The sequence below is a fragment of the Natrix helvetica genome, assembly GCF_964273705.1.
Source record: "Natrix helvetica genome assembly, chromosome: 1".
NCBI classification, from domain to species: domain Eukaryota; kingdom Metazoa; phylum Chordata; class Lepidosauria; order Squamata; family Natricidae; genus Natrix; species Natrix helvetica.
This window is the reverse complement of record NC_138548.1, coordinates 135,789,682-135,803,062: the sequence shown is the minus strand read 5'-3', so window position 1 is coordinate 135,803,062 and position 13,381 is coordinate 135,789,682. Positions and strand designations below refer to the sequence as shown.

The 13,381-nt window shown below is 46.5% G+C and overlaps 1 protein-coding gene across 8 annotated transcripts in view; it reads left to right on the top strand.

Moving 5' to 3' along the window:
• MYLK (myosin light chain kinase) overlaps positions 1-3,026 on the top strand; it is a 199,216-nt gene extending 196,190 nt beyond the window's left edge. For all 8 annotated transcript variants that reach the window (XM_081935683.1, XM_081935685.1, XM_081935684.1 and 5 more), the window contains one exon: positions 685-3,026. In XM_081935683.1, the coding sequence (XP_081791809.1) occupies positions 685-920 (236 nt within the window). In that variant the 3' untranslated portion in view covers positions 921-3,026. The remainder of the gene's footprint in view (positions 1-684) is intronic.
• The last annotated feature ends 10,355 nt before the right edge of the window (positions 3,027-13,381 follow it).

The window sequence follows — 13,381 nt, the reverse complement described above, 5'->3', positions numbered from 1 at the left end:
ATGACCAAATCTGGCTTTTAGTTATTGATTTATCTTGACGTACCTTGAGAGGGCTGCCATGTAAAGAAGATGTGTGTTCTGCCTGTTTCAAATTAATTGGGTGCTAACAGGAACTGCAGACCCACAAATGTATATATATATATCGATTGACATTAGAGTCTCTATGTAACTATAATTGTGCAACTAACACATATCAGGGAATAGTCGTTGTTGGACTCTGGCTGAGTACATATGTTACAGGTAAATGGGTTTAAATTTACCTGTATATGGTCACTCTAAAACCAACCATACATCCATCCACTTTACATTTCACATGGTAGTTACTGTATCTTGTATTTACTGAGTTGATGCCATACCGGCTAATAAACTATGCAGCACTTGAAGGGAGCTGTTAAAGAGCAAAATCTGAATTATGAAGATTCCACAGGATCCTCTTACATGGCCTGCAATTTCTTAGAATTGGACTTGCTCTAAAACCTCCATTTGTAACTGCACTTTTTGTACACTATTAACTGTTAAATAACTTAGTTGATAGATGCACATCTACATCCCCAGGCCACCGTAGCCTGTTTTTTTAATGACAAATTCAAATGATTGTCTATTTCTTTTTTATATTCAACTCTTACCGCTTAAAAACATTTTTACAAATAAAATATCTTCATTTTGGCATCTGATATTTCTCAGGTTACCCGGACCCGGAAGTGATTTGGTACAAAGATGAGCAATCTATCAAGGAATCCCGGCACTTCCAAATTGACTATGACGAAGATGGCAACTGCTCTTTGATTATTTCTGAAGTTTGTGGAAATGACGATGCCAAATATACTTGCAAGGCAATTAACTGTTTGGGAGAATCAACTTGTACAGCAGAACTTATTGTGGAAACGATGGGGGAAGAGGAAGAAGAAGAAGAAGAATGAATCAATGGAAGAGGAGAAAAACCACTCAGTTGAAGACTCTTTAATGCTCATGTAGTGTGACATTAGGTCATAGTTTTCTTCATTTGTTTTATCAGCAGTGTGGCTGACACCTGTTTTATTTATGGGCATTAACTTGAATTAACAAGCACTTTAGTTGGCTGTTGTGCTTGGATTTAGTTTAAGTTAAAGCATAAGTTGCATAGCCCAGACAACGAATGTGAACACACCATATGAAGCTAATCTGCCAGAATCAACTCTTTCTTTCGTAAACATATGATCAGGAGAGAGGAACTGGATAAGTATACTAATTGTTTCATCAAGCAATATAGCTAGCAAAAATGCATCTTTGATGTCCTGTGACACCATTGAAATATGTATGAATGAAGTACATTTGGAGCATTAAAATTTTATCTGCAAGGGGCCCACTGGAAATGCAAGAATAACACAGAAAGCTTCCCAATGGGATGCAAACTTAGACTCTAATTAGCTTCTCTTATCAAACAGATACTAAATATAGATAATTATAATTATCTCAATGTCATCTTTGCAACACTTTACCATATTCAGGTTTGGGGGGGAGGAGTTCCACCAGTGGCATCCCATTAACAGCATTTTGTGCCTTTCTTAACTTTCCCCTTGAGAGTTATTTGGAAATTCAGATCAGAAAGAACTCAATTTCAGAGTAAGTTATTACAGGTTTCCCCAAAATAAAACTAGAGTTTTGAGTATAGCAACATGCTTGAAAGTTCGGTAGATTGCATCTGAAATCCTGTTTAGAAAATGAAAGACATTTTCCCTATTTTTCTTTGCAGCAGTTGAGCTGAGTGGTGCATTTTCATACTGAGTTGTATGTTATTGTGATCATCATGGTAACAGTAAGAGCAAAAATGAAAAAAGAAGAAAAAGTTGCAGGTACAATTTGTAACCAAGTTGGCTAGCCCACTTGGTGTGTTGGCTGACATTCTACCTTAACCCTGCTGTGGTGAAAGGTGAATGGCATGCCAGGTTGCCTCACCATAACCTCATTTGGTACTGAATTGGCTTTTTTTGAAGGACAGAAAGAAATCATAATTAATACTCTGTCCTGATTGCAGATTTCTATTTGCGTCACTGCTCTGAATACCAAAAGGAAAATGTGTCAGAACAAAGTAAAAGGTTTTGACATGTAAACTTGTTAGAAACGAACAGTATATTATGAGACATCAATGCCTGTATGATGCAAATAATTATTTGTATCATTATTTTGCTCTTATTAGAAATATTTGCTAGAAACTGGATAGCCAGGAAAGAGCTCGATTACAAGGTCCTCTACAAACTCAGTATTGGTGAGATTGGTGTCTTCCTGCTAAATAAACACATGCAAACAGATACAAAGAGGCACCTGGTGTTTAGAAAATATGTACCTTCCTCCAAATTGATTAACACATTCAGATTTTTCTGTGTTGCTTTCCTTTCACAGTTAGCTGTCATTCAGAACACCTAACAGTACCTGTCTACACTTAGTGCATCATTCCAACTAAGGCTTTTCTCCACTTCTGCAAGGTGCAAATATTTTCAGCATAACCATTGGTTTTATTAAAGAACACAGAGAACAAATTTTGCATTAGCTTCTGAAGCCAGAAGAGGAAAATTAAGTATACTTCAATATAGATACATACAGTATCTTTAGAACGTTTGGTCTTATTACTGTAGTCTTACATGTTCTATATTTGCTCGTCTGCCTGTTGGAATGCAGATATTCAAAATTCCATTTATGATATGTACTCACATTTGCTGTGGGTTTTTTTTATTACTGCTTTCGCTGTTTCTTAGTTGAAGTTATCAGCATGTCCTCATTTTAAGTGGATGAGAAACTTTTGTTATAATAAAACACAGTCATTGCCAGTTTGCCACACATTGTTATAAGGCAATTTTAATATTATTTAGAGCATACAAGGCATTTTTCACATGTTTTCAATGTGTTAAGAAAACAGTGGGGTGTATTTTTGTATATCTTAATTAAAAAATATGCTAATGTTTTCTGGTGTCTTAAACAGAGAGGGAATATTCGAGAACACTACAGCTGTAGTTACTCACAATTTCTCAATAAATACATATCACAAAGCACGTTGCTACCAGTTCATTTGTTCAATTTAAGCTCTGCATTCCTTTCTTGATCCAGGGTGAATGTTTGAGAACTTCAGTTTACCGCTCCCTGATAAATCTATAAATTATACTGCTTGCATGACCCAGAGTAATATAACTTTCTACCTAGACAATAGATTTGAGTTGTAAAGTACATAAATATGACCAACGTAGCTGAAAAGTAAATTATTCCTTTTGGCCCATGAATCTTTTCAACTTGTACAAGTGATTGTGTTTGTTTGCAAAATGGTTCTACTAACAGTTCTTTTTTAAAAAAAAAATCTATAAGCCTTGAAATGTTTGCTTAAAGACACACCTACTTTATTTAAAATTTTTGGAGGAGAGATTCTTTCAACATGCTTAATTAAAAAAACAAATCTTAAAAGATCAGGAAAGAAAAACAACATATGAACATACTGCTTTGAGACCCATTCTAGTCAGTTTTCCTTGCAACTGGTGAATTATGTGCAGGATTCCAAAAAGGAGGGAAGGAGAAATGGGAAGAAATGGTAGAGGCAGGGAAAAGAGGTGCAACCTTTTGGAGATGATGAGGCTGAGTCTGGTGTGTGGGGTTAAATGAATCATTAATTTGGGGTCTACACCCCATAAGAGACTTGACTCTAGTCCCCTGTGAAGTTCCTTGACTTATCTAGCACTAATTCATCTTGACTTAGATCAGATTGTTGTGTATAGGTAGCATGAAATAAGCTTGTAGCACTTTTAAACTCCATTCTGGTTTCTAATCTCTTACACCAGACATCACCTGCTGGAGGAAATATTGTAGGCTCAAAATGGTGGCCTGCTCTCCTGTGGTCTTTTGTGGTTTTTTTCTTTGCCCACTGCCTTCTAACTCACTTCAGCACCTTTCTACACCCCTCCACCTCCTAGGCATTTTATCTTTTTTTTTCTTCATTCTCTCTTTTCTCTTCTATGCAGCCTACATTACTAATGGGGCCTTGGAGTTCAGGTGGGCCTTTTTGTTACATACCTGTCTCCCTGCTACGTTTCATCGGCCCTGCCGGAGCTGCTAGATGTGTTAGCTGGATTGACGGTTGATTTCCCCAGGCTTATGATCCTGGGGGACTTCAATCTGCCTTCCATTGGCGAGACATCCGAGTCAGCTCAGGAGTTCATGGCTTCCATGATGGCTATGGACCTAACTCAGTTAATTCAAGACCCCACCCATAATAGGGGACACACGCTCGACCTGATTTTTGTCTCTGGGCAGTGGATGAATGATCTAGATTTAGGGGATATTTCTATTCAACCCTTGTCATGGTCTGATCATTTCCTCATCAGGCTTGACTTCCATACTGCTACCCCTCGCCGCAGGGAGGCAGAACTAACTAGATGGTCCCGCCCAGGCACCTGATGGACCCTGAAAGGTTCCTGATGGAGTTTGGGACTTTTCTTGAATCCCTTGCTCACAACTTGACCGAAACCCTAGTGGAAGCCTGGGATAGGGCGGCCACTGGGGCCTTGGATCGTGTTGTGCCTTTGTGGCCTCTGACCCGGTGTCGATCCCGGGTGGCTCCCTGGTTTACCGAGGAGCTCCAGGAGATGAAACGTCAGAAAAGAAGTCTAGAGAGTGGTTGGAGGGCCAGCCAGTCCGAATCTGATTGAACACTAGTAAGAATTCATATTAAATCCTACTTAGTGGCGATAAAAGCGGCAAAACGGCAACATTTTTCAGCTCTTATCACATCCGCAGATAACTGCCCAGCCGCCCTGTTTAGGGTGACCCATTCCTTACTTAACCAAGGAACTGGGAAAGACCCCTTGCAGGGTAGGGCTGAAGAATTTGTTCGGTATCTGCAGGATAAAATCGCTCAGATCCAGACAGGCTTGGACTCTGACTGGGTAGATTCGGGCGAGCTGACGTGGATGAATCTTGAGGAGACAATCTGGGTTGGGTTTGTCCCTGTGACCCCCGAAGGCATGGACAGGATTATGGGGAGACTCAGTGCTGCCACTTGTGTGCTGGACCCGTGTCCCTCTTGGTTAGTTTCGGCTTCCCGGGAGGTGACATGAGGCTGGTTCCAGGCGATTACCAACGCTTCATTGAGAGAGGGCTTCCCTAGACCCAGCTTCTTTAGCCAACTATCGTCCAGTCTACAACCTTCACTTTGTAGCAAAGGTTGTCGAAAGTGTGGTAGCACGTCAGCTTCCCCAGTACCTGGATGAAGCTGTCTACCTGGATCCGTTTCAGTCGGGTTTCAGGCCCGGGTACAACACGGAGATGGCATTGGTTGCGTTGGTCGATGATCTCTGGCGGGCCCGGGACAGGGGCTGCTCCTCTGTCCTGGTCCTATTAGACCTCTCGGTTTTCGATACCATCGACCATGGTATTCTACTGCGACAACTTGGGGGGTTGGGAGTGGGGGGCACCGTTTTACGGTGGTTCTCCTCCTACCTGTCGGATCGGTCGCAGTTCGTGTTGACTGGAGGGCAGGGATTGACCCCGAGGCGCGTCACCTGTGGGGTGCCCCAGGGGTCGGTTCTCTCACCGCTCCTGTTCAACATATATATGAAATCGCTGGGCAAGATCATCCGTGGTTTTGGGATACGGTATCATCAATATGCTGATGATACCCAACTTTTCATCTCTACCCCAAACCACCCAAAGGATGCCCTTGACGTGATGTCCCGATGCCTGGAGGCTGCGCAGATCTGGATGGGGAGGAACAGACTCAAGCTCAATCCCTCCAAGACTGAGTGGCTGTGGTTTCCGTCATCCCGATTTGTGCATCTTCTTCCATCTTTGACGATAGCGGGAGAAATTTTAGCCCCCTCAGATAGGGCCCGCAATCTGGGAGTCCTCCTGGACACACGGCTTAGTTTAGAAGAACACCTGACGGCCGTGACCAGGGGGGGCAATTATGCTGACATTGTGAACCACTTAGAGAGAGCTGTAAAGCACTATGAAGCAGTATACAGTATAAGTCAAAGTGCTATTGCTATTGCTATGCTGCTTTTAAAAAGTTGTTTTCCACTGGGGAAATCAATGTATTTTCTGAAGTTATAAAACAAAAACTATAAATGTATGCAAATGTTTCACCTCTTCCCCAAACTTCCCCTTGTCATCCATTGTTTTAACAGTTGTCAACATGTTGCAAAATAGCTAATATTTGCAATGTTCAATCTTGATGAGATAAGTTCAAAAAGACAGAAAGAACAATTCCACATGAATTTTGTTTGTGATGGTTCTTCATTAAAAAGTATGGTAGTAAGTGTTCCTTTTTCTCCATTCCAAACTGTTCTGTCTTCAAAAAGCACAAAACTACTTGTGTAGTTCTCTCTCTTCCTACACAATATTCCTCCGGGTTGTGTTAAGTGGAAGAAGAGAGAATGACCATTGTCTTACCTGAAGGGTCATTTTCAGGGCGCTGCGAAGGATAGTCCAAGCAAGGGTTAAATACAGCCAATCTGCCCAGAACTGAATTGAAACTTTAAACCATGCCTCTGGTGCTGATTATCTTCAGATTTTTTCAATGAAGACGTGGAACTGTTGCGCACTGAGAAGTCCAACAATGGAAACAAATCCAACTAAACAAAAAATTCAACTGGAACCGAATCCTCTGAACTGAGACCAGCGGAACTAGACCCCAGGGTGGGATGGACTCTCCTTCGCAGCACCCTGAAACGACCCTTCGGGTAAGACAATGGTCATTTTCTAGGGCGCTGCTCTGGAGAGTCCAAGCAAGGGACATGCCCAAGCATATTGTCACTAGGGCGGGAAGCAGCTGCATTCAGTGTTTCTCCGCTGGTGTGAATGCCCTGAAGAACTCGCCTTCCGAAGGCCCCTTCTGCTGACGCAAACTTGTCCAACTTATAATTCCGGACAAACGAGACAATGAAGTCCAGGTGGCCGCCCTGCAAATCTCCTCAATCGGTGTCCGAGTTGCCCAGGCTGCCATGGTGGCGGCACTCCTAGTCAAATGTGCCTTTATTGCGGCTAGGCACCGGTTTGGACTGTAGGACATGGGTGAGGGCGATGCAGGCCCTAAGCCACCCACCAATCATCGATGAGGACACCTTCCTGCCCTGGGAAGCCGGCTGGAAGGAAATGAGCGATTCAGAGCGTCGAAAACCAGCTGTGCGCTTGACATACTTGCGGAGCGTCCTGCAAACATCTAGCAAGTGCCAGCGTTTCTCCCTTGGATATCTAGGGTGCGGACAGAAGTCCAGGAGAATTATCTCTTGGGTGCGGTGGAACCAGGAATTAATCTTGGGGATGAACAACGGGTCCAATCTGAGGACTACCCTGTCCTGTTGAATCAAACATAAGTCCTCTCTGATGGACAGGGCAGCCAGCTCCGAAATTCGCCGTGCCGAGGTAATGGCAATCAAAAAGGCGGTCTTAAATGTCAAATGTTTAATGCTGGCTGTCCGGAGTGGTTCAAATGGGGGACCAATGAGGGTACACAGAACCACATTGAGGTCCTAAGATGGATATCTGTGAACCACTGGGGTCTCAGGTTAGTTGCGCCTCTGAGAAAACTGCGGATGGTAGGATGCCGACCGAGCGAGGAGTGCTCCTCTGGAGCCAGAATGGTGGAAATTGCGGCCACCCGACGCCGTAGGGTGCTGGGCGCCAGGCCCTTGTCAAGGCTGTCCTATAGGAAGTCCAGGATAACAGGGATCGAGGCTGAGGAAGCAGAACTCCCATGGGCAGTGCACCAGCTGGCAAAGCCTCTCCAGATAGCGTCGAAGATCTGAGTTGTGGACAGACGTTTGGACGCTTGGATGGTACCAATCACCTTGGCCGAGAGGCTGCCTCTGCTCAGGAGATCCCTCTTAAGTGTCAGACAGCTAGTTGTAGCCACTGGGGCTCCGGGTGTTGAAGGCCCCCCTGGCTGAGAGAGATCTGTGGTGGAATCCGCCAAGGGGGTTCGACATAAAGACTCACCAGGTCTGCAAACCAGTTTTTCCTGGGCCAGTACGGTGCCACCAGTAGTACCTCCGCTGCCTCCGACAGGATCTTCCGGATGACTCTGGGAAGGAGAGGTAATGACGGGAAGGCGTACAGCAGTCCCCCCAGCCAAGGGCAGTGCAAGGCATTGACTCCCTAAGCACGCGGGTCGTGAAACCTCGTGAAGAACCTAGGGAGGTGCGTGTTGGATGCGGTGGTGAACAGGTCTACCTGTGGGCAGCCGAACCTCTGGGATATGTGCTGGAACAGGTGTGGATGCAGGCGCCACTCCAAGTGGTCGACCATGGCCCTGCTTAGCCAATCTGCCTGAGTGTTGGTCGTGCCCGAGATGTGTTCCGCCTGTAGGGACAGGAGGTGTTTCTCTGCCTACTGACCTAGGACGTCGGCCTCTGACATCAGGGATCTGGAACGAGTCCCCCCTTGGCAGTTGATGTGTGCCTTCATCGCAACATTGTGTGTCAGTACCCTCACGTGACGCCCTTGTATGCCTGGCTGGAAATGAAGGAGGGCCAACCGGACTGCCCTCAGCTCCAGCCAGTTGATGCTGTGAGTGGCCTTGGAAGGGGACCACCTGCCCTGTGCAAGTTGACTGTGGAAATGCCCCCCCTCCATCCATACAGGCTGGCATCCGTCGTGATGGTGCAACGGATCGGTTCTTTGAAGGGGGAGCCCTTCGTTAGGGCAGGCGACATCCACTACCTGAGGGAACGACGTACCTTCGGAGAGACTGGGATTAGCCTTGTCGAACTGCTTTCGTTGGCCCTTTGGTAAGGGAGCAGGAGCCACTGGAGGGGGCGAGAGTGGAGTCTTGTCCACAGGACGATGGACAGGCAAGAGATCATTTTGCCTAGTAGCTGGCACAGCTGAACAATCTTGGCTAGGGGGGAACGCTGCACCTGTGTGACCCTCTCCTTGAGGCTCATTACCCGCTCCGGAGATAGAAAGACCCGGCAGGAGATGGTATCAATGATGGCTCCCAAATGTTGCAGCCTGGTTGTTGGGACAAGATGACTTTTCTCCAAGTTTATGGAGAACCTGTGGTCTTGAAGTACCTGCATGGTGTACTCCAGGTCCTGGGTCGCCTGTTGGTGAGATGATGACTGGATGAGGACATTGTCTAGGTAGCAGTGTAGTCTTATTGGATGGGATCTGAGGAAGGCCGCCACTGCCACGAGGATCTTCGTAAATGTCCTGGGGGCCGATGACAGGCCGAATGGCAAGGCTCGATATTGGTAATGGCAGCCTGCGTAAGTGAATCTCAGGTACCGGCGGTGGGCTTTGCAGATGGATACGTGGAGGTAGGCCTCTTTGAGATCTATGGATGTCAAGATGTCTCCTGGCCTGATGCATCCCAGGATAGATTGTAGGGACTGCATCTTGAATCTCCGATAGGTTATGTGATAGTTTACCCTTTTTAAATCTAAGATTCCCCTCCACCACCACCCGAGTTTTTGGGAACTAGGAATAGGATTGAGTAATATCCTGCCCCCTCCTGACCCGCCGGAACAGACTCTATGGCCCTGATATCCCTGAGATGCCTGATCTCCTGTTCCATGAGAACTCGTTTGACTGGGCATGAAGGGACGGGGCATCTGATGAAGTGGCGGGGGGAGGGAGAGGAACTCCAAGGTGAGGCCCATGCGGATTGTTTGTAGGACCCACTGGTCCGACATGATCTGCTCCCACTTGGCGTGAAATAATTGGAGACACCCTTCTATGGGAGCTGATCTTTGATGGTCACTTGTATCTCCTGAAGGGGCAGGAGCCAGAATCCCCCCAAAAGGGGCGTTTGGAATAGTGTTGTTGGCGACCTCTGTCGCGAAAGGACTGACGGTCCTGGGACCGGTCAGCTTGCTGGGAATATGCCTGATGGAATGGAGCGGAGCTAGAGGATGGCTCAGTGTTTCGAAAGGGTTGCCTCCTGTAGGAGTTGGGACCCTTCCAATCAGACTTCTTCGTGACCGATGGCATCACCTTCGTTTTGTCCTTATTTTCTACTAGGACTGGGTCCAGGACCTCCCCAAAAAGCTTGTCTCCTTTAAAGGGGGCTGTTACTAGCTTCCACTTGGAACGCATGTCCACGTTCCAGTGTCTGAGCCACAAAAGGCGTCTGGTGGTGACATTGGACGCTAGGGCTCGAAAGGCAAATTTGGCCGCACTCAGAGTGGCATCAGCGGTATACTCTGTGGCTGCCATGATGTTATTGATATCTTGCCTCTACTTAGTGTCCCTGGCTGGAATTTTTGTCAGTAACTGCCTCAACCAAAGCAGGATGGCCCTGGAAAGGAAGGAGGCCGAGGCGGACGTTTTAATCGCCCATGCCATCGCCTGGTGAGTTTTGTGACAGGCATTCTCAGTTTTCTTGTCCTCCGCTTTGAGGCCCTCTAGTAAGTGAGGAGGGGGGGAACAGACGTAGAGGTAAGAGGGGTGTGTGTCAATTGGAGGTAGTTTAAGCAAATCCTCCAGGCTGGCATCTACCGTATACAGTTTCTTATCATTACTGCTGGGGGTAGCCATGGTGCCTGGTTGTGCCCATTGCTTTTGAACCATATTGAGAAAGAGTTTGGGGACTGGTACTATCTCCTGGGCCGGCACAGGCTCTTTGAAGAGGTCCCTAGATAGGTCATCTGGGTCATGGGTCACCTGAACCGATGGGGTTGACCCCAAGCGGGTTGCTATCTTAGCCTTATCCAGGATGGTTTTGAAGTTGGTCAGTTTAAATAGGCCCGAGAAGGTAGGTTTTTTGGAAGAACCACCTTCATCCCCAGAGAACTCGGCTTCCTGCCTAGGCAATATGTCCTCCTCCTCCCAGTCCAAATCCTCAGAGGCCAAGGAGGAATGGGGGACTGAGGAGGCTGAGTGAAAGATGCTGCTCTGGGAGCAGCTTGGGGCTCTAAATGGCGTGTCTTGCGAGTGTGTTTGCCCCTCTGTTGCATGCCTGCTTCAATGCCCTGGGAGATAGCCCTGTTGATAACCTCCTGCATTTCTGCTGAGAGGTTGGGCCCTTGGTCCTCGATGAGGCGAAGTCTGCGGCAGGGCCTGGGAGGTGGTAATTGCAATGCCAAGGGCCCCATGGGAGCTGGCCCCTCCTCCAGGTCCGAAGGACAGGCGAAGAGTTCAGCCTGATCTGCCATTGAGGGCCCTGGGGAAACTGCCACGGCCAGGGAGGCTGTGGGAGAGCATTCCTGGCCTTCCCCTTTGCTGTCAGAGATAGGGTGAGCCTGGGCTAGAGGTACCTCCATGGAGGACTCCTCAGGGGTCACCAATCGGCAGGCTTGGGCCTGTTGCTGGGCCTTGGAGAATTGTTTTTCTAGGGCCTTCTGGCGGCGTATAGCATCCTTATCCTGCCCCAATCCCTGCTTAGGCCCGGGTTTGGAATAAGGTTTGTTGCCTCTGATGGCCTCCCTGGCAGCCTTGCCGGCCTGCCAAGAGAAGGCTCTGGAGGAGACACCCATTGGTTCAGGGTTCTCTGGGATCTGATCTGCCGTGGTGTTAATACTGGGCCCAACTGAGACAGGTAGGGACCACCTCCACTCACCACCTCACAGTAGCCCACCGCAGACCAAAGCACTCAGAGAAGAGACACAGAAGGTCGCAGGATTAGATTCAGCCAAGGCAGAAGTGTAGCGCGAGCGAAAACAGCTCCCAGCACATGCAGGAGAGTAAGAGCTGCGATCCAGGAGACCACAAGTCCTTGCCGCCTCAATCCAAAAAACTAGGGGCCAGATCGCCAGTCTAACCGGTCAATGAGGCCTCCATGCGGCTCCTGCTATGAATCAGGTTTCAGGCAGCTGCGGCATGCGGCCAGAATTGAAACGGAAACTGGCAGTTCTCCAAAAATGGCGGCCGGAACTCCCTGCCACCTCCTGAGCCCTTTAGATTTTCCGCTAGCAATAGGGAGAGCCCTGAGAAGCTGCTCCGAACGCCGGCTTGTAAAAAGCACGGACGGCGGCAACAGAGCTCTCAGCGGGGATTCCCCCCCGCAGCAGGGTTGCTCCGGCAGCGCTGGCATCGGCGCTCCAACCCACGCGCCTCCCCAACAGCTGTCTGTGACCCAGTGGCACCCAAGCGAGCCCGGGGCACCGAGAGGATCGAGGGGTGAGAGAATGGCCAAATTAGAATCAAAATGAAACTTTTCTCACCAAGCCTGCTCCAAATTAATTTTTAGAATATTTTTTCTATCCTTAAATACAATTGAGAGTCCAAGCAATCTATCCAGAATTAAAGAGAAACTCGAAGCGCGTCCACTGGGCCAGATGAATTGAAAAAAACTGAAGATAATCAGCACCAGAGGCGTGGTTTAAAGTTTCAATTCAGTTCTGGGCAGATTGGCTGTTTTTTAGCCTTGCTTGGACTCTCCAGAGCAGCACCCTGGAAAAAAGTTATTTTCAGGAGACTGACTGTATTATAACTGATATGATAACTCATCCTGTATGATTAGTTTACAGTCACTGCTGTGCATGTTCTGAATTAAAGGCAAGCTGAATAAACTATGGTTATTTAGCCATCTGTGGGCATTCTTATGCAAAGTCAAATTTGTATTGCAATTTACATTGCAGTTTGAACTTCCAAATACACATATACATGCACAGAGACTTAAATTGATTCCTACTCCATGGATACTTTTCTTCTGCTTGAGACTGGAGTTCCAAGATTTAAACTATAACTGCAAATCCCTCTTTTTGAACATATATGAAATACAAATCAAAAGTCCATTCAGCATTTAGAAACCAGGACAGGGTGAGTTCTAGTCCCACCTTGGGCATGATAGCTGGGTGAGTGACTTTGGGCCAGTCATTCTGTCTCAGGTCAACTCACTTTCTACTTTATAAAAACAATAAAGGGAACATAAGCAAACAATGGCAAAATTTCACTAAAACAACTAGTTCAGAGAGTATTTCTAAATAAAGTTTGGGAAAGTTTGAAAGCTTTTTAGTTTCAGAAATTCTTAATGTATAATTTCTGGAAAGATATGCTCTTTGGAAGACAAAATGCTCAAGTGCTTGATATTTCTATTCATGCACTGGATTGAACCAAGAATTGTGAGGCATAGATATTTAGTGTCAACATTTCCCAACAGAAATGTGATTTGACATTAGCTTTTAAGACAATAAACTGACATTCCAGAGGCCTGACTTTTCCATAGTAGTCCTTCTAAGTCAACATTTTGAAAAAGCATTAAAGTTTCACACAGATGCATTCACACAATAGGTACAATTGTAGCATAAATCATGGAATCCTGACTATCGTCTTCAGCATATAATTCTGAAAGGAACTAAGAGGCTTGGTATGCAATCCCATAATTCCAATGCAAAACTAACGACTTTGCTTCTCAGTAAACCTGTATAGAATTCTGATAATACCAAGGGCTTTCCTAAACATGTGCAATCACACCTGCATGCGC